This window comes from Denticeps clupeoides, unplaced genomic scaffold (assembly GCF_900700375.1).
Source record: "Denticeps clupeoides unplaced genomic scaffold, fDenClu1.1, whole genome shotgun sequence".
Taxonomy (NCBI): domain Eukaryota; kingdom Metazoa; phylum Chordata; class Actinopteri; order Clupeiformes; family Denticipitidae; genus Denticeps; species Denticeps clupeoides.
In genome coordinates, this window is record NW_021630085.1 from 486,320 (window position 1) to 513,571 (window position 27,252).

Consider the following 27,252-nt stretch of genomic DNA (forward strand, 5'->3'; position numbering starts at 1 on the left):
CATAACTCTCTTCAGACGTGTGTGTGTGTGTGTGACTGCACCGGTGAGGCTATTGAATTTAAATTAAAAATTAATTATAATAAACAAGCTGCGTACGAGAGCGAACCCCTCACTAGACCATGGGGGAGGGTGCTGAGAAAAAGAAAAATACGTGAAACGGGACACGTTTGACTAATAAAAATCAGGACCGGCACAAAAAATGGGAGGAGTCAAATTTCCAATCTTTATTGCAATTGGCCGCTCAGGTTACACACCGTGTAGCATCACACTTGGCATGTTTGTTTCTCCCAAACTTTGTTGGCTAATACAGAAATGTTCATATTAATAATCTCATACAAACTGATCAATACAAAACATCAATGGTTTACTACAAATAAAAATAATTATAATAATAATAATAGTAAGAGGCCTTCAATGTGAAGATCCTTTTAAAAACTCCCAGAACCCAGATGGGCTAAGATGCCATGGTGTCAAGGGTCAAAGTTCATCAGTAACCATAATGCAATGATGCCACGCCCCTTGATAACGGACGTACGGTAACCCTGGCAACCGCTACAATGGCCAGTCCCAATTCCACTTGTTTTTCATTCTATTTTCCTTTTGGCTGCGGCTTCTCCTGAGTACACAGCTCACACACACACACACACACACACACACACACACACACACACACACTGGTGTATGCTGTCAAAGTGCTGCCATTGGATCTGCTGGTCTGGTCTTTCCCCGGTCACAAGGTTCCATCCTCACATGTGAAGTTCCCGGAGAAGAAAGCTGCTTGATGGCACTTTGGTGTGGAGGACGGGAGTGGACAGATGCGTCTCAAGACCAGACAAGGGACGTCGCATCAGAGCGAAATTCATGAATGGCGACGCGTAGGACAACATTCAGTCCTTGTCCTCAGCACAGGAGGAACTACCACCACGGGCTTTGGCGGGTTTGCAGGCACAGTGCAGTAGTCAGTATTGCTGTAGTGAAGGCCATGGGATACTGTGATGTCATCACCGTGGATGACAGGCTGGTCCTCCTCTGCGCACTGATTGGCTGTGGAGGGAGGGAGGGAGGGAGGGAGGGAGGGGCCAGTTGTCAGTATCGCAGTGTGTTCAGGCCCTTGTTGTGAACTCGCAGTGTTTGGATGCTGGAGAGAATCTTCTTCTGATGACCGGCCAGAGTAACGCCGATACGCAGCAGGTCCCTGCAGGAAAAAGAGGGGCGTGGTCAGACAAGACTGCGGGAGATTATCTGATGTTATTATATGAATAAACCGGACCACACACTGAGCAACAGAGGAAGCAGAACAGCATTGAGCCGGTTCTAACTGAATAGTTCAAGGCTGGTGTGATCTGAATTCAACTCTTTCAGGATGAACTGTTCCATGCCGAGATGATCTGGATTAAACTGAGCCGGTTCTAACTGAATAGTTCAAGGTTGGTGTGATCTGAATTCCACTAAATCATGATGAACTGTTCCATGCCGAGATGATCTGGATTAAACTGAGCCGGTTCTAACTGAATAGTTCAAGGTTGGTGTGATCTGAATTCCACTAAATCATGATGAACTGTTCCATGCCGAGATGATCTGGATTAAACTGAGCCGGTTCTAACTGAATAGTTCAAGGCTGGTGTGATCTGAATTCAACTCTTTCATGATGAACTGTTCCATGCCGAGATGATCTGGATTAAACTGAGCCGGTTCTAACTGAATAGTTCAAGGTTGGTGTGATCTGAATTCCACTAAATCATGATGAACTGTTCCATGCCGAGATGATCTGGATTAAACTGAGCCGGTTCTAACTGAATAGTTCAAGGCTGGTGTGATCTGAATTCAACTCTTTTATGAACTGTTCCATGCCGAGATGATCTGGATTAAACTGAGCCGGTTCTAACTGAATAGTTCAAGGTTGGTGTGATCTGAATTCCACTAAATCATGATGAACTGTTCCATGCCGAGATGATCTGGATTAAACTGAGCCGGTTCTAACTGAATAGTTCAAGGCTGGTGTGATCTGAATTCAACTCTTTTATGAACTGTTCCATGCCGAGATGATCTGGATTAAACTGAGTCGATCATGCTTACACTCATTCATATTTCGTCCAGGCTCAGACAAACTCTTCAATTCTGAGCTGATTGAGTTTAATCTCATTCTTGTTTAACTGTTCCAGACTGATCTGACCTCTGGTAACCTCTTTCATAATGGGCTATGTTGAATTACAGGCTGTTCTAGATTGAACAGCAATTTTATGGTTTGACTCATATCTCAGACAGCGGACCTGTGAATATAGAGAACTTTCTTTCCAATTCCGCACCCCTTAGGTATGGGGTCCCACAAAAGTGAAGTGAAAGTGAAGTGATTGTCATTGTGAGACACTGCAGCACAGCACACGGTGACACGGTGAAACGTGTCCTCTGTATTTAACCGTCACCCTTGGTGAGCAGTGGGCAGCCATGACAGGCGCCGGGGAGCAGTGTGTGGGGACGGGACCTTCATCAAGGGCACCTCGGTGGCACCTTGGCATTCTGGTTACGGGGCAGCTTCCTTAACCCCCGCTAGGTCATCACCGCCCCACAAGGGTCAGTTTCAGTGCCGATATTGTTCTCTATTTATAGGCTCCCACTCAGCCAAATCATTAGAGTTTATGGGGTCTCATTTCAGTGTTATGCTGATGATACCCAGCTGTAGATGCCCCTAAAACCAAATGATGCCTCTAAGGCCCACAGACTACTTGAATGGTCTGAACATATCAGATGCTGGATGGCGAGCAATTTCCTGCAGCTTAATGTAAATAAGACTGAGGTCTTTCTTTTTGGACCCTCCACAAATGCAGCTTCGGTTCTGGAACAGATCGTTCCTCTCTCCGCTTTTATAAAGCCTTGTGTCAGGAACCTTGGTGTCATTTTTGACCCTTCGATTAGCAAATTAACTCAGGTGTCAGAGTAAGTTTTTTTCCAACTGTGTCTCATCTCCAAAATTAAAGATATTCTCTCCCACACTGACCTAGACAAAGTTCTTCACGCCGTCATCTCCTCTCGGTTAGATTATTGCAATGGTTTATATGCAGGTCTAAATATGTCCTCAATTGCCCGCCTGCAATTAGTCCAAAATGCGGCAGTAAGGGTTTTAACCAATACAAAGAAAAGAAATTAAACCAGTTTTAGCTTCTCTACACTAACTACCCGTAGATCATCTAATGGACTGCTTCTGGTCGTCCCTGGAATACGCCTAAAATCCAAGAGTGACATCTCCGAAACTCCGGAATGCCTTACCACGGTACATCAGTCTCTCTCCGTCCATCTTAACCTTTAAAAACTGGTGAAAACATACCTCATTACCCAGGCGTTCTGAGATCAACTTTCATTTTTTTATTTCTTTTTATTTCTTGTTTTATTCAGTGTATTACTTCTTATATGTACAGCACTTTGGTGAACAGCTTTCTGTTTTAAACAATGTGCTAAATAAATAAATGTATTATTATTATTATTATTATTATTACTATTATTCCATTTCTGCTAATGTTCACTCACTCAGTCGAAATCTGTGCGATGAGCTGGAATGAAGAGAAGCCGGCCTGCAGGAAGTTCTCCTCGTAGCGCTCCATCTTAATGGCCCGGAGCCACTCCCCCACTGAGGCACACTGGGAAAGGGGCGGGAGCGGCCGCTGGTCCAGAAGGGGGTGAGACGGCCTGGGGAAATAATCACACAAAAATATTGACTCTCATATATGAATTTTGATACCAATTAGCACCGGTATCGATCCCTAAACTTCAGATTTGCATCTGCTGGAGTTTAGATGCGAGACCCATCAAGCTTGCCTAAAAGCGTACCACGCCAGAGCAGCATCTGGAAGTAATTTGGTTCAGGTCGGGTTCGAGCTGGGGCCAGGTTGGGTCCCGGTCTGTAAAAGCGGTTTTAAATTTGGTGATTGGTAAAAGCTGATTAGTTTTAATTCACGCGACAGAGATATATATGTATAGTGACCGTAGCCCTATTACACAATTAATCAACGTGCATATATTCTTCACTTCTGTGGCACGAGAAGCAAGGAGCCTTTTTTTAGTTTGGCTTTTTTTCATGTATTTTTTGTTTGTTTGTTATTTAGTTATCCATTTTTTTATTCATTCATGTATTTACGTGGTATATTCATATGGTGTTTTTACTTTTTTTTTTAAACTATATTTAAAGGTTCTCGTTTCTCCCTGAAGTGTCGAAAAAACCGAGTTCCATCCTTAGAATCGGTGGCGAAGTTGAAATTTCACCACGGTTACTGTAGCCGGGCAGCTGAGGGGTTAAAATTAGGCTCCTCATTCACCCACTAGTGGGGGTGGAAAAAGGCACCGATCCCCTCGCTGAAACCCGCACCCACATAGTCGGGATTCTTCAGTGAAAAAAGTCTTCAGTGACAGCCAACAGAGCGAAAAAATTCTATTTTGGTCAAAACTGGTGTGATTGACAGTTCCCCACATTCCATCTAGATCTGTGTCCATGTGTAAGAGTGTGTGTGTGTGTGTGTGTGTAGAGCGGGGGTGGGCGACCCGCAGGACATTCCACTTCTCTAAACAAGGGAGGCGGGGTCAGCAGGTCTTTGACAGACGGGACATTCCACTCTCCTCTGCAGGGGGACGCGGGACGTCCCTCATATGCACGTGTGAGAGGAATTTGGATTGACAGGATGCACTACTGTGACACCGCAGGGGGTAAAGAGGGGTGACTGACAGGTTTATACACAAGACCACTGTGTGTGTGTGTGTGTGTGTGTGTGTGTGTACACATGCCAGTGTCCCCGAATTATCAAATACCACAATTCAGCATGTGTGCATTATGAGGGGTTAAAGTCCCCCCCGGCAGGATATTGACAACCCCCCTCTACAGGATATGAAGTGAGTGAGGACAGAGGAGTGTGTGTGTCCCCGATGTGCGTGTCTCCCATTGTTTAAAAGCGAGCTCCTCCCTGCACCAGGCCTTGAGTTGAGATTATCAAGACATCACCACACCTCCTCTCTTCCTCCCAGAGACAATAAATGTGTGTGTCTGTCTGTCTGTCTCTGCTTTGTGTGTTGATTTATTGGGCCAATTTAAAAAGAAGTGTGACTCCAGTTCACTAATGTCCCAGCAGCAATGTCTTCATTCGTATTCACGGAAACAACGGAGAGAGACAGGAAGTGGCCGCTGTGTAATTATGATTTCTGATTAACATGATTAACACACCCTGCGGCCACGCCCACTACCCACGCCCTGACCACCAGCTAGAAAACCATCTCCTCCTCGTCCGAAGCGGCGCGACTCACCCGTCGCCATGGCGACCTGTGACCTTGAGGGAGGCGGGGTTGCGAATGAGCTTGTCAAGCGCGGAGACGATGGAAGAAAAGCGTGGGCGGGTCGATCTGTCCTTCAGCCAGCAGTCCAGCATCAGCTGGTGCAGCGAGGACGGGCAGTCGGGGGGCGGAGGCAGGCGGTAGTCCTGTTCTATGGCATTAATGACCTGTAACACACACACACACACACACACACGTTAAATACACACTACACACACACACATACACACACACACACACACACACACACGTACGTCCTGATTGCTCATGTCCCAGTAGGGTCTCTCCCCGAACGACATGACCTCCCACATGACGATGCCGTAGCTCCAGACGTCGGACGCGGACGTGAACTTGCGGAAGGCGATGGCCTCTGGAGCCGTCCAGCGGATGGGGATCTTCCCGCCCTGCCGTGGAGAGTGTGTTTGTATAGCGCGTGCGCTGCTGTGTGTGTGTGTGTGTGTGTGTGTGTGTGAACACTCACCAGGGAGCTGGTGTAGGTGGGGTCGGACGAGTTCTCCTGCAGGAACCTGGACAGGCCGAAGTCGGAGACTTTACACACCAGGTTGCTGTTGACCAGGATGTTGCGGGCGGCGAGATCGCGGTGCACGTAGCTCATCTCCGACAGGTACTTCATCCCCGACGCCATGCCGCGCAGCATCCCCACCAGCTGCAGCGCGGTGAACTGGCCGTCGTTCAGCTGCGGGAGGAAGTAGCGACAAAACTCCAGAAATCTGTATACGCACGCGCGCAGACGCACGCACGCACGCACGCACGCACGCACGCACGCACGCACGCACGCACGCACGCACGCGCACGCACGCACGCACACACACGAGCACGCGCACGCACGCACGCACACACACGAGCACGCGCACGCACGCACGCACACACGCACGCACACACGCACGCACGCACACGAGCACGCACGTACGCACACGCACGCACGCACACGCACGTACGCACACGCATGCACGCACACGCGCACGCACACGCACGTACGCACACGAGCACGCACACGCACGCACACGCACGCACGCGCACGCACGCACACACACGAGCACGTACACGTGCACACACACGCGCGCACACGAGCACGCACGTACGCACGTACGCACACGCACGCACGCACGCGCACGCACGCACACGCGCACGCACGTACGCGCACACGCACGCACACGCACGCGCACGCACGCACGCACACGCACGCGCACGCACGCAGGCACACACGAGCACGCACACGCACGCACGCACGCACACGCACGCACGCACACGCACACGCACGCACGCACGCACACACGCACACACACACACACGCACACACGCACGCACACACACGAGACACACGCACGCACACACACCACACGCACACTCACACACGCACGCACGCACACACGTGCACACACACGCGCGCACACACACACACACGCTCGCACACACACACACGCTCGCACACACACACACACACGCTCGCACACACACACACGCTCGCACACACACACACCCGCAGGAAGGAGTCGAGGGCGCCGTTCTCCATGAACTCGGTGAGGATCATGACGGGGCAGCTGGTGGTGATCACCCCCTCCAGGTGGATGATGTTGGGGTGCTGGAACTGTCCCATGATGCTCGCCTCTGACAGGAAGTCCCGCCTCTGCTTGTCGGTGTACCCGCCCTTCAACGTCTTTATGGCCACGTAGTTCTCCTTCTTACCAGGGACCTTCAGCCGGCCGCGGCACACCTCCCCGAATTCTCCTACACACACACAGAGCACCGGGTCACACACCCGCCAACACACACGGCAGAGAGGGAGGTGTGTGTGGCGGTCCTCACCGGCGCCGATCACCTCCTCGATTTTCACGAATGACACGTTGATCTCCTTGGCGAATTCGCGCACCGCCTCGTTCGGGTCCTCGTATGTGAACGGGTCGATGTAGACCTTCGTACCTGTAACAAGATGTTCACACCGTCCCAACACCGTAGGACTAGTACCACACACACACACACACACACACACGCACGCTGCTTACTCTGGCTCATGAGGTACTGGCCGTTCTTGTCGATCGTCTCTGGATCGGTTCCTCTCGAGTTCCTCCTGATGGAGAGCATGAAGTTTGTGTGTGAGAATGCAGGAAAAATCATCTGGAAAACTGCGTGTGTATCTGGGGGGTCGTTAGCAGCATCTCGGATAAAGACATATCGCATGACACCATTGTTTTCCCATAATTCCGGTGAATTTCCCTCCAAACACAGAGAGCGAGCGAACGAGCGCCCCCCTCTTCTCTCCCTGGAGGCTCTCCAGCAGCTGTCTCTCGCCCCCTCCGTTTCCAGATCTCTTCTGTTCTCTTGGGGAAGGCTGAACTCCTGCTCTCTCTCTCCCTCTCTCTCTCTCTCTCTCTCTCTCTCTCTCTGTGCGCTACAGTCCATCTTGTTCTCATATTTCAGAACTGAGATGTAGTTCAGCCTCATCTGTCAATCAAATTCAGCCAAGAGCCGCTGTGTGTGTGTGTGTGTGTGTGTGTGTGTGCTCTGCAGGTCAGCTCTATTGTTCAGTCTGCCTGGTTGATGGAGACGCTGTGGGGTGGAGGCATCCTGTCCATTTTCCATCCTGTCTCTTACCGGAGGCAGAACACAGCGGTGATCACCACCGCGATCAGAAGGAGGAGCCCCACGCCAACCAGGACACCTGTGAGCAGCAGCTTAGGTTGGGAGGCATCATCTGAGAGATAAAGAGAGAGAGGGGGGGGGGTTCATTTGAGTTTGGACCAACGCCACCAGAGTCTACTGTTGTGGGAAAGTCAGTTCCTGTGGCTGCTTCTGATTAGGGCAGTGCAATATGGACAAAATAATCACATTGCGATTTTTTTTTAACAAATATTGCGATTTTATTTGCGATTTTGGCAACTGTTTTTGCTTTTTCAAGCAAGCTACATACATTCTAAATGTATTCAGTGCACAAGAAGTGCATAACAAAACATTTCACAATGAAATAACAGTATTGTGTTTAATAAACAAAACATCAAATAAATTAACTAACCTCAACTCTAGTTAACATTCTGTACTTATAAAGTCAGCACAGCACACGATGCACACAGTGAAATTTGTCCTCTGCATTTAACCATCACCCTGAGTGAGCAGTGGGCACCATGACAGATAAATTAATGAATAAAATCGCAGCCTTAAGCAGCTTAGAAATCGCATGTGCTTAAATCGTGATTTTTTTTTTTAATTGCAATCCACCAAGGATTAATTGCACAGCACTACTTCTGATCATCACACAGGGGTCAGTGGTGGCCTAGCTGTTAAGGAATCCACCAAGGTGCCACTGGATGAAGGTACCATCCCCACACACTTATACCCTCTTATTAGGGCTGCACGATTTGTGGAAAAAGACATATTGCAATTATTGAGATCAATATTGCGATATGCGATATGATAAAGGACACTTACTTGTATATCAATGAAAAGTCGCATACTAATTACTAATAGTGAAATGTTTAATTTCAAAGTGAAACATACAAACTACTTATAACAACTTGAAATGCCCAGTGCTTTCAAAATACAATATTCTGCAAAATTAAATAAATCACAAAAAACTCTTTACATTACTGTCGAACGACAAACCCTGGTAAGGCTGATTATATTTGGCCATTATAAAATCCCGTATTATAGTTCTTATGTTTAACCAAAACGTTGTTTGGAGGCTGACTTGAACACAGGAATGCATAGCTTTTCTAGCTTAGCCTAGCTTAGCTAAGGTTAAGACTTATAAAACGGGATTTTATAATGGCCAAATATACTCAAAACAATTGTCCAGCCTTACCTATGAAATGTAATCCCCCTGGATCTGGTTTGGAGCGTACAGCGGTTTGTACAGCCCCAAGCAGCACAAGAGTGAGGCATTTTTATGCACTTCACTCCATAGACATGTATTTGCTTCACTCCACAGCACAGCCTATCGCAATATGGCGGTGACGTTGACGTACATCTACCCATATGTCTATGCATTGAACCGAATCGAAAGTCATGTGACCAAACACATCACATTCGACTGAAGTGAGACTCGCAAACTTTGAGAGAATGAGTGATATGTGCAATCGATGTACTAATAATTTAAATCGCAGCTTTTTGCGTTCATGTAATCGCACAGACTGACATTGCGATTACGATTGCGATTGCGACATCGTTCCGTCCTAGACCCTCGACATCATTCCGTATTATACCCTCCACATCGTTCCGTCTTATACCCTCGACATCATTCCGTATTATACCCTCCACATCGTTACGTATTATACCCTCCACATCGTGTTCCGTATTATACCCTCCACATCGTTCCGTCTTATACCCTCGACATCATTCCGTATTATACCCTCCACATCGTTACGTATTATACCCTCCACATCGTGTTCCGTATTATACCCTCCACATCGTGTTCCGTCCTATACCCTCGACATCGTATTCCGTCCTATACCCTCCACATCGTGTTCCGTATTATACCCTCCACATCGTGTTCCGTCCTATACCCTCGACATCGTGTTCCGTCCTATACCCTCGACATCGTGTTCCGTATTATACCCTCGACATCGTGTTCCGTCCTATACCCTCGACATCGTGTTCCGTATTATACCCTCGACATCGTGTTCCGTCCTATACCCTCGACATCGTGTTCCGTATTATACCCTCGACATCGTGTTCCGTCCTATACCCTCGACATCGTATTCCGTCCTATACCCTCCACATCGTGTTCCGTATTATACCCTCCACATCGTGTTCCGTCCTATACCCTCGACATCGTGTTCCGTCCTATACCCTCGACATCGTGTTCCGTATTATACCCTCGACATTGTGTTCCGTCCTATACCCTCGACATCGTGTTCCGTATTATACCCTCGACATCGTGTTCCGTCCTATACCCTCGACATCGTGTTCCGTATTATACCCTCGACATCGTGTTCCGTCCTATACCCTCGACATCGTGTTCCGTATTATACCCTCGACATCGTGTTCCGTATTATACCCTCCACATCGTGTTCCGTATTATACCCTCCACATCGTGTTCCGTCCTATACCCTCGACATCGTGTTCCGTCCTATACCCTCGACATCGTGTTCCGTATTATACCCTCGACATCGTGTTCCGTCCTATACCCTCCACATTGTGTTCCGTATTATACCCTCCACATCGTGTTCCGTATTATACCCTCCACATCGTTACGTATTATACCCTCGACATCGTGTTCCGTATTATACCCTCGACATCCTGTTCCGTCCTATACCCTCGACATCGTGTTCCGTCCTATACCCTCCACATCGTGTTCCGTCCTATACCCTCCACATCGTGTTCCGTCCTATACCCTCCACATCGTGTTCCGTCCTATACCCTACACATCGTGTTCCGTATTATACCCTCCACATCGTGTTCCGTCCTATACCCTCGACATCGCGTTCCGTCCTATACCCTCGACATCGTGTTCCGTCCTATACCCTCGACATCGTGTTCCGTCCTATACCCTCGACATCGTGTTCCGTCCTATACCCTCGACCTCGTGTTCCGTATTATACCCTCGACATCGTGTTCCGTCCTATACCCTCGACATCGTGTTCCGTATTATACCCTCCACATCGTGTTCCGTCCTATACCCTCGACATCGTGTTCCGTATTATACCCTCGACATCGTGTTCCGTATTATACCCTCGACATCGTGTTCCGTCCAATACCCTCGACATCGTGTTCCGTCTTATACCCTCGACATCGTGTTCCGTATTATACCCTCGACATCGTGTTCCGTCCTATACCCTCGACATCGTGTTCCGTATTATACCCTCCACATCGTGTTCCGTCCTATACCCTCGACATCGTGTTCCGTATTATACCCTCGACATCGTGTTCCGTATTATACCCTCGACATCGTGTTCCGTATTATACCCTCCACATCGTTCCGTATTATACCCTCCACATCATTCCGTATTATACCCTCCACATCATGTTCCGTCCTATACCCTCCACATCGTGTTCCGTCCTATACCCTCCACATCGTGTTCCGTATTATACCCTCCACATCGTTACGTATTATACCCTCGACATCGTGTTCCGTATTATACCCTCGACATCGTGTTCCGTCCTATACCCTCGACATCGTGTTCCGTCCTATACCCTCCACATCGTGTTCCGTATTATACCCTCCACATCGTGTTCCGTCCTATACCCTCGACATCGCGTTCCGTCCTATACCCTCGACATCGTGTTCCGTCCTATACCCTCGACATCGTGTTCCGTATTATACCCTCCACATCGTTCCGTATTATACCCTCCACATCATTCCGTATTATACCCTCCACATCGTGTTCCGTCCTATACCCTCCACATCGTGTTCCGTCCTATACCCTCCACATCGTGTTCCGTCCTATACCCTCCACATCGTGTTCCGTCCTATACCCTCCACATCGTGTTCCGTATTATACCCTCCACATCGTTACGTATTATACCCTCGACATCGTGTTCCGTATTATACCCTCGACATCCTGTTCCGTCCTATACCCTCCACATCGTGTTCCGTCCTATACCCTCCACATCGTGTTCCGTATTATACCCTCCACATCGCGTTCCGTCCTATACCCTCGACATCGCGTTCCGTCCTATACCCTCGACATCGCGTTCCGTCCTATACCCTCGACATCGTGTTCCGTCCTATACCCTCGACATCGTGTTCCGTCCTATACCCTCGACATCGTGTTCCGTCCTATACCCTCGACCTCGTGTTCCGTATTATACCCTCGACATCGTGTTCCGTCCTATACCCTCGACATCGTGTTCCGTATTATACCCTCCACATCGTGTTCCGTCCTATACCCTCGACATCGTGTTCCGTATTATACCCTCGACATCGTGTTCCGTCCAATACCCTCGACATCGTGTTCCGTCCAATACCCTCGACATCGTGTTCCGTCCTATACCCTCGACATCGTGTTCCGTATTATACCCTCGACATCGTGTTCCGTCCTATACCCTCGACATCGTGTTCCGTATTATACCCTCCACATCGTGTTCCGTCCTATACCCTCGACATCGTGTTCCGTATTATACCCTCGACATCGTGTTCCGTATTATACCCTCGACATCGTGTTCCGTATTATACCCTCCACATCGTTCCGTATTATACCCTCCACATCATTCCGTATTATACCCTCCACATCATGTTCCGTCCTATACCCTCCACATCGTGTTCCGTCCTATACCCTCCACATCGTGTTCCGTATTATACCCTCCACATCATTCCGTATTATACCCTCCACATCGTGTTCCGTCCTATACCCTCGACATCGTGTTCCATCCTATACCCTCGACATCGTGTTCCGTCCTATTCCCTCGCCATCGTGTTCCGTCCTATTCCCTCGCCATCGTGTTCCGTCCTATACCCTCGACATCGTGTTCCGTCCTATACCCTCGACATCGTGTTCCGTCCTATACCCTCGACATCGTGTTCCGTCCTATACCCTCGACATCGTGTTCCGTATTATACCCTCGACATCGTGTTCCGTCCTATACCCTCGACATCGTGTTCCGTCCTATACCCTCCACATCGTGTTCCGTATTATACCCTCCACATCGTGTTCCGTCCTATACCCTCAACATTGTGTTCCGTATTATACCCTCGACATCGTTCTGTGTGTGCGTTAGTGTGTGTGTGTTCTCACCATCTGTCAATGTTTGAAAGCTGTCTGCAGGGCTGAAATGACCGTATCCAGCCATGGTTCTGGCTCGGACCTGAACATTGTACTGTGTTCCGCGCCGCAGGTCACTCAGCACCACCTCGTTTTTCTCGGAGGTCACGTACTGCCACTCCAGCTGCTCCTGTAAAAAACATTAAGAGTCAAGATAGAGTCAAGGGTCCCCATTAGGCTGGTAGTAGCCTAGTGTGTAACACACTCGCCTATGAAGTCCCAGGTTCAAACCCCACTTACTACCACTGTGTTCCTAGATACTGTAAGTGTAAATGTGTGTGTGTGTGTATGTGTGTGAGACCTTGGCACAGTAGCGTAGTTGATACTCCAGGATGTTGTAGTGTGGCTGCGGTGGGACGGGCCAGCGGAGAGACAGGCTGCTCTCTGTCACCTTCACACTCCTGATGCCCAGAACTGGGACTGGCACTGCAACACACACACACACACACACACGTGTCAAACTTGGTTTCTGGTCACCAGTTACAAATTGTACAAGAATAATTAAAGTAAACACAAAACGCAGTTTTTTATAAGGAACCTACACGGCCCTATGTGGAAAAACACACACACACACACACACACACACACACACACACACACCATCTCTGCTGGTGGTGATGTTGACGCTCTCGCTGGCTGGCGGTGTGAGTGTGTGTGCGCTGACGGCATTGAGGGCGAGGATGGTGAAGGTGTAGGTGGTGTGCGGTTGGAGGCCGTGCACCACCACCCTCCGCTGCGAGATGCCGCTCTGGGCGGGCCGGTAGCTCAGCCCCTCCCCACACGGCGCGCACGCTGCCCCGCCCCCCCCGCAGCGCAGGCACTCGGCGGCATAGACCAGGTCGGCACGCCCGCCACGTTCCAGCGGCTCGCTCCATTCCAGCGTCACCGTGGTGTCGTCGATCTGGGTCACGATGCTGCGGGGCGCGGACGGCGGTCCTGCCGGGTCAGAGGTCACAGGGAAAACATCAGGACAGGAGTGTAGCCCCGCCCACCCCGCGCCACCCCATCTCCCAGCACCAACAGGCCGCCAGTGTTCTGTTAACGAGGACATTCAGCCACTAATTAACCCCCTGGCCAGAGGGGGCGGGGCATGTCTGCGCCATTGTTCGGCGTGCTGAGCCTCGCTGAAAGAGCATTACTGTCTTCAGATCAGACTAATTACACAGTGGCCATCCCATAATAGCACACGCCGCCCGACAACAACACGCACACACAGTGCAGCACAGAGTGTGTATTGTGTTCGCGTGCGTGTGTGTTCATTGTACGTGTGTGTGTGTGTGTCTGTGGGGACGTTGGTGTGTGTGTGTGTGTGTGTGTGTAACTTACGTGTACAGGACGCGTTGGCCGGGTCCCCCTCAGCTCTGTAGTAACCGGGGCGACAGGCACACACAGAGCCGCCCGGGGTGTAAGCAGAACTCTGGGCGGGGCATGGCTGACATGGCCCCACCCCAAACTCCGCCTTAAACTGACCCACTGGACAAGCTGCAGAGAGAGAGATTATTACAGACACACACACACACACACACATCATCTGAGGAAGGACTCACAACAGCCCTCAAACAAAAGGCCTTCAAATAAAAGTTTATTAATAGAACATCATAAACGTCTCCGTCTTCGTTAAGAAAGACAATCCAACACACACACACTCACTCACACACACACACAGACAAAAGAACCTGGCAAATCAGCACAAACAAATTCAGCCACCTGCTGCTCAGCCCTTTATCTGTGTGTGTGTGTGTGTTTTGCATAGCTCAGCTTCTCCTACACAGGTACATCTGCAGGCCACTGAAATAAAACCCTGTGTGTGTGTGTGTGTGTGTGTGTGTGTGTGTGTGTGTGTGTGTGTGTGTGTGTGTGTGTGCGTGTGTGTGTGTGCGTGTGTGTATGTGTGTGTGTGTGTGTGCGCGTGTGTGTGTGTGCGTGTGTGTGTGCGTTTTTCCCGTCCCTCCATCTTCGAGAACAGGACCCACCGCTTCATCGCGCCGTGTGTGAAAACCATTCCAGCCTCTCGCTTTTCTCTCCGCTCTTCACTCACTCGCCTTTGTGCAGATGAATACGAACCAGCTGTGTGTGTGTGTGTGTGTGTGTGTGTGTGTGTGTGTTACAAAGACACAGAGACAAACCACAAGACTACTCATCCTAAACAAATGACAGGCCTTCTGTATTACCCAGAATTCTGTGCTCTGTGGGTGTGGGTACGGATTATGGGTAACTCGACTCCCCCACCCCCACCCCACACACACTGCCCCGCCCACCTCTCTACTTCCAGTCCATTTGATGTGGTGAAGGTAGTCATTTCCTCTCTCTCACACACACACACACACACACACACACACACACACTCACACACACACACACACACACTCTGATGTCATGACCATTCTGTTACTGTGAGACTCGGCTCGGACGCCCCTAACACACAACACTGGCTGCCACACCAAGGACACACAACTTTTGTCCACACACACACACACTCTGACCTCTGCAGTGCAGGTCCGTGTCCTGCGGCTCGTATCCCGGTTTGCACGCGCAGGTCGTGGCCGGAACGCCGACCCACTGACCGTCCTCCCCACAGAACATGCTGGGTGGGAGGAGCCCGGGGCTGCCGGGGGCGGAGTTTGGCACGCACACGCCCTGGGCCTGCTGCACCAGCGCGTGGGGCAGCGTCTCCGGGAAGCGGGAGAAGGCGCGCGTGAGGGCGGGGCACTTCTTGAAGAAGACCCTGACGGACAGCAGCGCCATGCAGGCCCCCTGCGCCTGGAAGGCCAGGTAGAAGCCGCGCTTGGACAGCGGGCCGAGACGCAGCGTCTTCACGTTGGACTTGCGCTCGCCGCCGCGCCGCAGCAGGAAGTCCGCCGCCATCGTGTCCAGCTGCAAGTCGCGAGCGCAGCCGGTTACTTCGCCATCTCTGGATCTGTGTGTGTGTGTGTGTGTGTGTGTGTGTGCGCGTACCTTTTTATACGGGTTTTCCATCCACGCCGGGTGAGTGGGCGTGGCCTCGTCTCTGTCACTCTCGTAGTAGTAGAGGTTGAAGGTCTCCTTGCAGGCGCGGTGGTGGGTGGGGTGGGCGGAGCACTCCATCATGGTGAAGCGCACCTCCACGTAGAGCTGCGAGGCGCCACGCCCGCCGATCAGGCGCGTCCGCAGCCAGTGGCTGACCGAGCTGTCGTCAGGACAGAACTCCAGCGTCCGCACGCTGTTCCCCTCGTCGTCCAGCCCGCTGACCTCCTCCCACTGAGAAGAGACGCCACTTAACGCACACACCGCAATACGGCCGCGCCTCGATCTTTAAAAACCATTAAAAACGACTTTACAGGATTTCAAATAACGCAGAGCCAATAAAAGTCCAGAAACAGCTGCTTTACGAAGCGCCGCGCGTGTGTCGGTGGCCAATCCGGACCACGCAGGCGCGCATGTTAATGACCAGGGCGGTCCTAGCCGGTTTTAAACCTACATTTCCTGCATGATAAAATGCTGGAATTTCACTACAGGAAGTCGGCTTTCTTCAGTAGAATTGGCCGGATGATCTGGTATACGGTTACGCTATATACAAAAAGAATTACGATTACATTCATATCTCCGTATGAATTCTACCTCCTGGACTGAGTGTGGACGTACCCCTAGTAGGTCAGGTGGGTAGGCGGTCCACTTGAGGTCAGATGTCTCCAACTTGGTGTTCATCAGAACTTCTGTGTGACAGAGAGAGAGAAGGTGTGTGTGTGAGTGTTATTAGAAGTGACTACGGAGTCCTGCGGAGTGTGTGTGTGTGTGTTCTCATGACTGACAAGTCCCCACAGCTGGAGCTGACTACACTTAACCTCTGACCTCCAGTTGCTCCAATCAGAGCCACCTACTGCAGGATCTGAGATCATCTACACAGCAAACCAGAGAAACATGGACTCCACTTCCAGAACTCAAACACACACACACACACACTGTTCACTCCTGCGAGAAGAGCTGCAGAGAGCTGATAAGACAATCACAACTCCGGAAGAGAGGGGACAGAGACTGAGGGACGGAGGGATTTCATGTGATATTTCATGTGATACTGCTTTTCATTAAACTCATTTAACTTGTTGTGTATTTGTGTGTCTCTTTATATTCTATTCTATGGTCTGTATTTCTGTCTGCTTCTTGCGTTCACACACACACACACACACACACACACACACACACACACCTATCATAAATAGGCCAAATGTAGTAAGAAACCTGAAATATGCACACACACACACACGTCAGGAACTCTGACAAGTCTCTTTAGCTTCATGTCAGTGAGAAACACACACCAGCTAATTTAGAAAGAACACGGCTGGTCATTCCTGAGAGTCTATGGAGCAGAACAGACAAATTACAGCCTGAGACCGACCAACACACAGACAGAGCAAGAGCTGAAATGATTTAATTACAGAGAGGAACAGGCGAGAGTAAGACAGGAAATAAAGAGAGGGAGGGAGGGAGGGAGAGAGAGAGAGAGAAAATTCCACCAGTTTTCACACACTTGACTGACGTGACCCAGTAACTTCTGTTCTAGCCACCAAACACACACACTGTCGCTCTCCACCTCTGTGGTCATCTACATGTTCAAGAGACATTTAACAAACAGATTATTCACTCCCACCAAGAGAACGAAATGTGTGTATTTATGAGACCGAGTATTGTAATGCAAAGGGAACTTTTTACAATTTACATGAACCCTAATACAAATGTAGTACGTCGACAATTTCAATACGCATCTTTACAACTGGCCTACAACCAACGTACAACCTGCCAAAAAGCCCTCAATTTTTTTCCAAAAACCACAAAACCCAACCTGACAACTTACCAACATCAACAAAATGACCTTTATTCAGTATCCCCACAACCATCCAACAACCTCTAAATAACCTCTATTCAGTACCTCCACAACCGTCCAACAACCTCTGTATAACCTGTTTTCAGTACCTCCACAACCATCCAACAACCAACGTATAACCTCTATTCAGTACCTCCACAACTATCCAACAACCTCTGTATAACCTTTATTCAGTACCTCCACAACCATCCAACAACCAACATATAACCTCTATTCAGTACCTCCACAACTATCCAACAACCTCTGAATAACCTGTATTCAGTACCTCCACAACCATCCAACAACCAACGTATAACCTCTATTCAGTACCTCCACAACCATCCAACAACCAACGTATAACCTGTATTCAGTACCTCCACAACCATCCAACAACCACTGTAGAACCTCTATTCAGTACCTTCACAACTATCCAACAACCACTGTAGAACCTCTATTCAGTACCTCCACAACCATCCAACAACCAACGTATAACCTGTATTCAGTACCTCCACAACCATCCAACAACCACTGTAGAACCTCTATTCAGTACCTTCACAACTATCCAACAACCACTGTATAACCTCTATTCAGTACCTCCACAACCATCCAACAACCACTGTATAACCTCTATTCAGTACCTCCACAACCATCCAACAACCATGTACTTCAGAAAGCGGCCCCATAACCAGAAGGTTCCGGTTCAAACCCCAAGCCACCAAGGTGCTGCTGAGGTCCCCTTAATCTCGGTACCTTCCCCACACACTGCTCCTCGGACACCTGTCATGGTACCCACTGATCACCAAGGGTGATGGTTAAACACAGAGGACACATTTCACTGTGTTACCGTGTGCTGTGCTGCAGTGTCTCACAATGACAATCACTTCATTTCACTTGATTTTTCTATTCGGTACCTCTACAACCATCCAACACCAACTATATAACTTCTGCTCACCAACATCCAGCTACTGGTTCCATGTGGTTCCAGAGCAGGATGGATGCCTTCACCCGTTGTCCCGGAAACCACAGAACACTGGAATCTTGAAGGAATTCTGTTTTCCACAGAAAAAGATTAAATGAGATGGAAAGGGGATTAAAACAGAAGACACTGTGTGTGTGTGTGTGTGTGTGTGTGGTGTGTGTGTGTGTGGTAAGAGAGGGACACAGACAGGGAGCTGAACACAGTTCAATATGAAAACTACAGCAAGAGGGAAAAATATGACACACACACCACACACACACACACACACACACACACAAAAGTGAGATCACGTTCTGGCATCGTAACAAATATTTATGGACATAAAGCTCAACCTCAAACACAGACATACACCAAACAAAGCAGACATAAACACACAGGCGGGGACCAAACCACACACACACACACACACACACACACACCAAAGTACACAGAGAGCTGAACTACACAGATTTTCATATGAAAAGTATTATACTTGAAAGAAAAGAAAGTATTCTCGAACACACACACAAAATGAGACACAAAAGCTTGAACAGAACACACACACACAGGATGAGACAATTAAGTTGTCTAAACAACATACTTTACTACATTACTACACCATAACTACACCATGTGTGTGGCTGTACTGCACAATAAGGTGTGTGTGGGACAAGCGCTATAAGGCCACACTACGGGCCGGTTCTAGCACGCCAGAGTGCTGTGGTAGATGCGAAGGTTGTGGGAAGGTTGTGTGTGCGTTGCAGGGAGGTTGCGGTTGTGTTTAAGATGCGTCCCAGTCACTGTTTAACTCTTAAAGTGGCTCATGTGCAGATTAGAGAAAGGCGAGAAGCAGGAGGAGGGGGTCACTAGAGATGTTAATCCTCCCCTTTCTCTCCTCCATCTCTTCTCTTTAATGGGCTTAGAAAGAGTGAAATCTCATTTCAGCAGCGGGGGAACCATACGGACACAACACACCCACCCACCCACACACAAACACACACACACACACAGTCTATTCAAGAACTTATTATGTGCAAGTCACTCGCACCACAGAAACTCAAGAAAGTTAAAAAGAGCTGAGAGCTGAACCTCGGGCAAAAGAGGTCAACACACACACACACACACACACACACACACACATTCATTTAAAATCCAAATTATACTCAATCGGATTTCTAAAGAAAAGAGGCAGAAATACACGCGTGGGCGAGCGGTGAGAAGAGGCGGGGTTTCGGCCCCAGGACACGGAGGCCTGTGAGAGTTTGGGCGGGGCCGATATGAGGATTTTCCCCGGAATATTCCACTTCCTAAAGAGCCGCAGCGCCAGAACCCGTCCTGTTATTGTCCCCGACAATGGCCTGCAAGTGTGTGTCTGTGTGTGTGTGTGTGTGTGTGTGTGTGCACGCTCCAGAGCAGGGGATGAGCTGATCCGGACAACAGGGGGGTTCTGCTGCGAGTTGGGTGGATTCGTGGCGGATCTGGAACCCGCATGATTCCGATTCGTCGGCGCCGCGTGTTTATTTGATAGACGGCCGTGCGCCGCAGCTTCCTGCACTTCCTGTCCAGATTTCCTGCGGATAAAAACTTCCTGCGCCTCCCTCAAACTGCAGCGGAGTCCAACGTTGCATGATTCCCCATCCCATAATGCATCTGGGCCGGCGACGCCTCCCTCAGACGCTTCAGTCATTATTAACGCACAATTACTGTATATCAGTCTGGTGACAAGGCTGCAGTGTGTGTGTGTTGTTGCGTGTGTGTGTATATGTGTGTTTCTGCGTGAGTGTGTGCATGTGTGTGTGTGAGTGTGTGTGTGTATATATGTGTTTCTGCGTGAGTGTGTGTGTGAGAGTGCGTGTGTGTGAGTGTGCATGTGCCTGCCTGCGTGTGTGTTTCTGCGTGAGTGTGTGCATGTGTGTGTGTGAGTGTGTGTGTATATATGTGTTTCTGCGTGAGTGTGTGTGTGTGAGAGTGCGTGTGTGTGAGTGTGCATGTGCCTGCCTGCGTGTGCGTTTCTGCGTGAGTGTGTGCATGTGTGTGTGTGTGTGTGTGTGTGTGTGTATATGTGTTTCTGCGTGAGTGTGTGTGTGAGAGTGCGTGTGTGTGAGTGTGCATGTGCCTGCCTGCGTGTGCGTTTCTGCGTGAGTGTGTGCATGTGTGTGTGTGTGTGTGTGTGTGTATATGTGTTTCTGTGTGAGTGTGTGTGTGAGAGTGCGTGTGTGTGAGTGTGCATGTGCCTGCCTGCGTGTGTGTTTCTGCGTGAGTGTGTGCATGTGTGTGTGTGTGAGTGTGAGTGTGTGTGTGTATATATGTGTTTCTGCGTGAGTGTGTGTGTGAGAGTGCGTGTGTATATATGTGTTTCTGCGTGAGTGTGTGTGTGTGAGAGTGCGTGTGTGTGAGTGTGCATGTGCCTGCCTGCGTGTGCGTTTCTGCGTGAGTGTGTGCATGTGTGTGTGTGTGTGAGTGTGTGTGTGTGTGTGTATATGTGTTTCTGCGTGAGTGTGTGTGTGAGAGTGCGTGTGTGTGAGTGTGCATGTGCCTGCCTGCGTGTGTGTTTCTGCGTGAGTGTGTGCATGTGTGTGTGTGTGAGTGTGAGTGTGTGTGTGTATATATGTGTTTCTGCGTGAGTGTGTGTGTGAGAGTGCGTGTGTATATATGTGTTTCTGCGTGAGTGTGTGTGTGTGAGAGTGCGTGTGTGTGAGTGTGCATGTGCCTGCCTGCGTGTGTGTTTCTGCGTGTGTGTGTGCGTGCAAGTGTGTGTGTTTTAGTGTGAGAAATTTGACACTAAACATATAGCCACATTGAGTTTTGATAAGAATCTTTGTGAAGTTTCACCGCGGCTCTCTCACACACACACACACACACACACACACAATACAACACACACACACAGAACTTTATCACCAAAGGCCTGAAGTGTCAATTAAAACTGATTTTTGTATTTAGAACTATTCAGTTCTATCATTTAATCGAGATTAAATCATCATTAAGACTTCAGATGTTGTCAGTTTCCTTCTCTCCATAACACACACACTCAAACACACACACTCACACACTAGTTTGTGTGACGACACCAAACACAGCATATTCCGCGCTGGTCGTGTGGGCGTCGCTGTTCCATATCTTCTCGTCATAAACGAACATTAATGCGATCAGACGTTTTTAATGAGTGCAGTAAAACCCGGCGGTGGATCCGCGGGCCTCGGATCAAATCGATTCTCGGTGACAGAGACCAGGTGGGCCTGTCCGGGCAGAACTAATCTCACACACACACACACACACTCACACTACGCCCACCATCAGTCAATCACAAGACATCTACACGACCACATAGTGACACACACACACACACACACACACACACAGCAGGCATGTTTGATGAAGTCCCGCCTTGACTGACATAAATCACCAATATACTCAAATATACATTTGAGTATACAATAAATAACCCTGATACCGTGACCCTGTGACCTTTTATTAGGGTCGCAGCGCTGCTGCTGGAATCATTTATTCAGAATTAATGCGTAACTAATTATAAAATGCCGACAGATAAAAGTTCCATCATGATCCAGGAGGTCCGAACATAAACTCACACGATATCAGCTCTAAATTCAGAGAAAACGTCGAATTTCGAAATACATTCACACGAAACTCGATATCAGTTCTAAATTCAGAAAAAAATGGGAAATTCGAAATAAATTCACACGAAACTCGATATCAGTTCTAAATTTAGAGAAAACGTCGAATTTTGAAATAAATTCACACGAAACTCGATATCAGTTCTAAATTTAGAGAAAACGTCGAATTTTGAAATAAATTCACACGAAACTCGATATCAGTTCTAAATTTAGAGAAAACGTCGAATTTTGAAATAAATTCACACGAAACTCGATATCAGTTCTAAATTTAGAGAAAACGTCGAATTTTGAAATAAATTCACACGAAACTCGATATCAGTTCTAAATTCAGAGAAACCGTCGACTTCTGAAATAAATTCATATAAAATATACGGCAAACTCAGAGGAAACTAAGAAATTCGAAATAAATTCACACGAAACTCCGTTTCAGCTCTAAATGAAGAAAAATAACCCGAAACTTCGAATTTCTAAATCTATTGATCTAAAACTCGGACAAAAACGGGGGATTTCGAGATAAATTCGCATGGAAGTGTAAAGACAAGGTAAAGTCAGCGGAACCTCGAACCGAGCGGATGTGATTCGGGATCCTCGTACCTTCCTCCGCGGCGGCCGGCCCGGTCAGTCCGCACAGCGCGATCCACAGCGCGGCCGCGGCCAGACCCATGTCCGGTGGTCCGGTCCGGTTCGTGTCGCGCTTCTCCGGTCAGCTGAGCCGCGGGTGCCGCATGAGCGCCGCGGGATTTTCTCGCCGTTTTCGACTCCGATTGGATACAATGTGGCGCCCGAGAAAAGTTCAGAGAGAGAGAGAGAGAGAGAGAGAGAGAGAGAGATGGACAGAGAGAGAGAGAGAAAGAGAGAGAGAGAGATTCCCAGCCGCTCGACCTTCCAGGAATCCGGTGATCGGGAATACCGAGTCCGTAATCCGCGACAACGTCAACAAACAAACTGGGAAGTTTTACTCGTCCGCTCCGTACGCGCTCCACAAGCCCCGCCCACGGCCGATTCTCCTCTCCTGATTGGACGGCCCGCCTGTCCGTAGCGGAGCAGCAGGAGGAGGGGCGGGGCCTGACTCGCCGCGGAGCAGACGTCTACTAATCGATTAATAAACGATCCCCCAGCCAGCGGCGGAGACGACACTTTTATTGATTACTGATCAGGCTGATCATTAGGAAGAGGCGGCGGAGATGAGGGCCAATAAAAGGGCCAGAGGTGACACCTCGGGGACGCGGGCACTTGTGAGAAGCGACCGGAGGTGTCGCTCACCTGACACCCTCTTTTATTCCTTTACTCCGGTGGGAAAGTCTGAAAGACAGGACGGACCTCCTCCTCCTCCTCCTCCTCCTCCGCTGGAGATCAGATGGATCACTTCTCAGTTCTCACTGTAGAAACTAATAAGAAGAATGGATCCCAGTTGTCTGGACTCCTCTGTACCTTCACAGATGTTGCCAGATTGGGAACGTGACCGCTGTGGCCTCTCATATTGCTGCTGGGTGGCCAGTGACCAGGCCTGGACGCCGGATCCGGGGGTCAGTGACCACCCCACACCTCCCTCGTCCCTGCCCGGCCCAGTCCATTACACAGACGCCGAGGCGGAGTGTGACGCGTCCATCACATTCACACCACAGCCAGAAGGTGTGAAGATGCTCTTCTGAGTCACGAGTATTTAGAAGAAATGTGTGTAATGTCCTTTTTAAATGTCTTCGTGAAGGTTTGTTAAAATGTTGGGATTTACTGGCTGACTAATAAATCTGATATATTTATATTTTTTGGATGGTTTATTGAACGTGAATCAGAACCTCTTCCCTCCGCTTCATACCAGGTTTCACATGTTTGCTTTTTAAACTTTGAAAGAATGTTGTGTGGACGTCTATGAAACAGGCCACCTGCCTGGTGATGCTCCTGAAGAACGTCTGGAGAACAGGAGAGCCTCGTCACCGATTATATTCATGCACGCATCCACAGAAAGTCACGTCGCCATGGTGACCAGAGAGTTTGGTGGGACCAAAGTTGACACAGCAAACAAAGTGACACGCAGCAGAGAATACAGGCCGGGGGACGGAGAGACGGAGGAGGAACCTGCGAGGTATGAAGAATGTAGAGACTTCCCCTCATATCCCTGCCAGTATATACTCAAAGATTGAGATGAAAGTTGGAATAAGGTCCATGTCTTGGAGTCTCCAATCCTGTAGGAGCGATAAGTGGAGATGATCTGCAGGATCAGGCTGGTTTCACCAGCAGCTCAGACCTTCAGCAGGAGCAACACGTGGAGCGTCGGGAGACCAAACAGGAAATACTGCTGACACCATCAGCACAACAATGCAGAGACGGGTGGGGCTCGTGGCATCTTCTGGAACGCCTGTGGTGGCCTCCATTGGGTACTTCTCATCTCCATGGATGCACCTACTCATTTGAAAGAATCCAGCATGTTTCCAGGGAGTGGTTCCTTGTGTCCAGAGAGGGCGTCTTGTGATATTGCTGTACTGGTCCATCAGTGTACGATGAGATATCGTTCACAGATGGAAATCGATGCACGTATAATTATATATATTTTGTGGATCTACTGCAGGAACCCTGAAGAACTTCATGAATGGGTCTACATAGTCGGTAATGAGGAGAGCAGCAGCCATGCTGGGCGTGGCCAGCCAGCGTCTGATCCCAGGTTCTCCTCATGTTCCATCTGTTGTCTCGACAGAGCACCATCGCATTTTATTCCTCGCCGCATTGTCCCGCCTTGCTTTCATCAGGGAGAAAGGAGGACACCAGATCTCTCGCCCTGAGACACACCTTTACAGGGAGACACACACACAAGAGAGACGGAGACGTGTGGCAGAGCAGAAGCCAAACCGGCACCTGTGTTAGATCCTCAAAGGAACAAGAAATACCCGCCGATGACATCACTGATCTGATGACACGCCCCCGGGAGATGAAGCACGGTGAGGGAGGAGAAGAGCGGGGGGGACTACACCTTTCTCACTTTCTGGCTCATAAACACACACACACACACACACACACACACACACACACACTCCTGTTTCTTACCCTGCAGACTGAAGGGTCGACACACTCGACCTCGGAGTGACATCACCACATTCCTTGTGAGGGGAAGGAAAGACAAGAAGCAGAGCTGGTGTGTGTGTGTGTGTGTGTGTGAGTGTGTGAGTGTGTGTGTGTGTGAGTGTGTGTGTTGATTGCGGTGGGAGCGTTCATCGGCCATCTCTGCCCCGCGGTCAGCGCTGAGTCTGGACTCTGTCAGCCCATATGTGTGTGTGTGTGTGTGTGTGTGTGTGTAAAGGCGGGCTTCCAGGCCGACAGGTTGGACAGTTTGTATATGAGGTGTCTGAGAGTGCAAAGCCACCGTGCAAGTGTGTGTGTGTGTGTGTGTATGTGTGTGTGTGTGTGTGTGTGTTAAATAAACAGTGCTCCACTTCAGCAGGCTGTGAATTTATGAAGGTTCATCATGGAGTTAAACGGCCATCATCATCATCATCGTCGTCAGCAGCAGCAAGGTGTCCAGTTCCGGGCGCTCAGTGGTCCTGCTGACAAGATGTGATGAAGGTGTGGTGGATTAAGGTCACTAACCACTGATGGAGGGTCAGAAGATGACCAACGCACACACACAATGGCCACGGCGACGGCCATGATGGATTTACTGCTGCTGAGATAAGCGCAGAGTGGCTGAGGAGCCCAGGGGCTGCAACCTTTCATCAACCACAGCAGCCCGGGGTCGGGGGTCCACCGCCATCAACGGGTCATTAGTGTCAGTCCTCATGAAGATAAGGGCGACAAATGAGGCTGAGAGCAGGAGGAAGGAGAGTTAATGAGGGTGATGACAGCATGACCTGGGGTCCAAACCAGGTTCTGATGGAACTCCAGCTTTCTCTCCATGCACCACATCACCCCATCTTCTTCTCATCAGCCCAGACTCTGATGGAAGTGCAGCTGTCGCTCAATGCCCTGCATCTCCCAGTCTTCTTTTCATCAGCTCAAGTTCTGATGGAACTCCAGCTTTCTCTCCATGCACCACATCACCAAATCTACTTTTCATCAGAGCATGTTCTGATGAAACTATGGCTTTCTCTCCATGCATCGTATCATGCCATTTTCTTCTCATCACCCAGGTTCTGATAGATCTTCAGCCTGCATCATGTCGTCTTTTTCTCAGCACCCAAATACTGATGGAACTCCAGCTTTCTCTCCATGCACAGTGTCACCCAGTCTTCTTCTCATCACACAGGTTCTGATGGAACTCCAGCTTTCTTCCCATGCACTTCATCACCCCATCTTCTTTTCAATACCCAGGTTCTGATGGACCTTCACCTTTCTCTCCATGCACAGCATCACCCAGTCTTCTTCTCATCATGCAGGTTCTGATGGAAGTTCAGCTCCCTCTCCATGCACTGCATCACATTGTCTTTTTTATCATCAGTCCAGGTTCATCACCCCATCTTCCACTATTCCAGGCTATTAACCATGGACGTTAACACCCCACACAGATCCACCCTCCTCCACTGACTTCAGGAAGGTAGAACCACGGTTTTCCTGGCTGGAGTGGAGCTCCGGGAACGGAACAGCTGGTTTCCATTTACAGAAGAAGACGGTCACTTAATCTCTGCACTCGTGTGTAAATATGATATGGAGGTGATATGAAAACGAGATGTAAATGTTTCAGTGACCTGTTCAGGAGCAATGCTGCACTGGGATGATCAGTCACATTTGTGTGCATTGTGTGTGTGTACCATGTGATGTGAAAGTGACGTGATTGTCACTGTGACACACTGCAGCACAGCACACGGTGAC

The 27,252-nt window shown here is 49.3% G+C and overlaps 1 protein-coding gene across 3 annotated transcripts; it reads right to left on the reverse strand.

The window, feature by feature from the left end:
* Positions 1–209: 209 nt before the first annotated feature.
* ephb4b (eph receptor B4b) lies at positions 210–23,381 on the reverse strand. Of its 3 annotated transcripts, none has more exons than XM_028968454.1 (17): positions 23,050–23,381; positions 16,647–16,717; positions 15,981–16,262; positions 15,509–15,899; positions 14,352–14,507; positions 13,626–13,961; positions 13,327–13,451; positions 12,999–13,155; positions 7,924–8,023; positions 7,335–7,399; positions 7,138–7,251; positions 6,812–7,059; positions 5,792–6,007; positions 5,565–5,714; positions 5,284–5,477; positions 3,523–3,681; positions 210–1,195 (listed from the first exon to the last, which is right to left on the reverse strand). In XM_028968454.1, the coding sequence occupies exons 1-17, from the start codon at positions 23,117–23,119 to the stop codon at positions 1,087–1,089; spliced, it is 2,943 nt and encodes a 980-aa protein (XP_028824287.1). In that variant the 5' UTR covers positions 23,120–23,381; the 3' UTR covers positions 210–1,086. The 3 variants fall into 3 exon arrangements, with proteins under 3 accessions (XP_028824287.1, XP_028824288.1, XP_028824286.1); XM_028968455.1 differs by adding an exon at positions 18,815–18,911 and having other exon boundaries at positions 6,812–7,251; XM_028968453.1 differs by having other exon boundaries at positions 6,812–7,251.
* Positions 23,382–27,252: the final 3,871 nt, after the last annotated feature.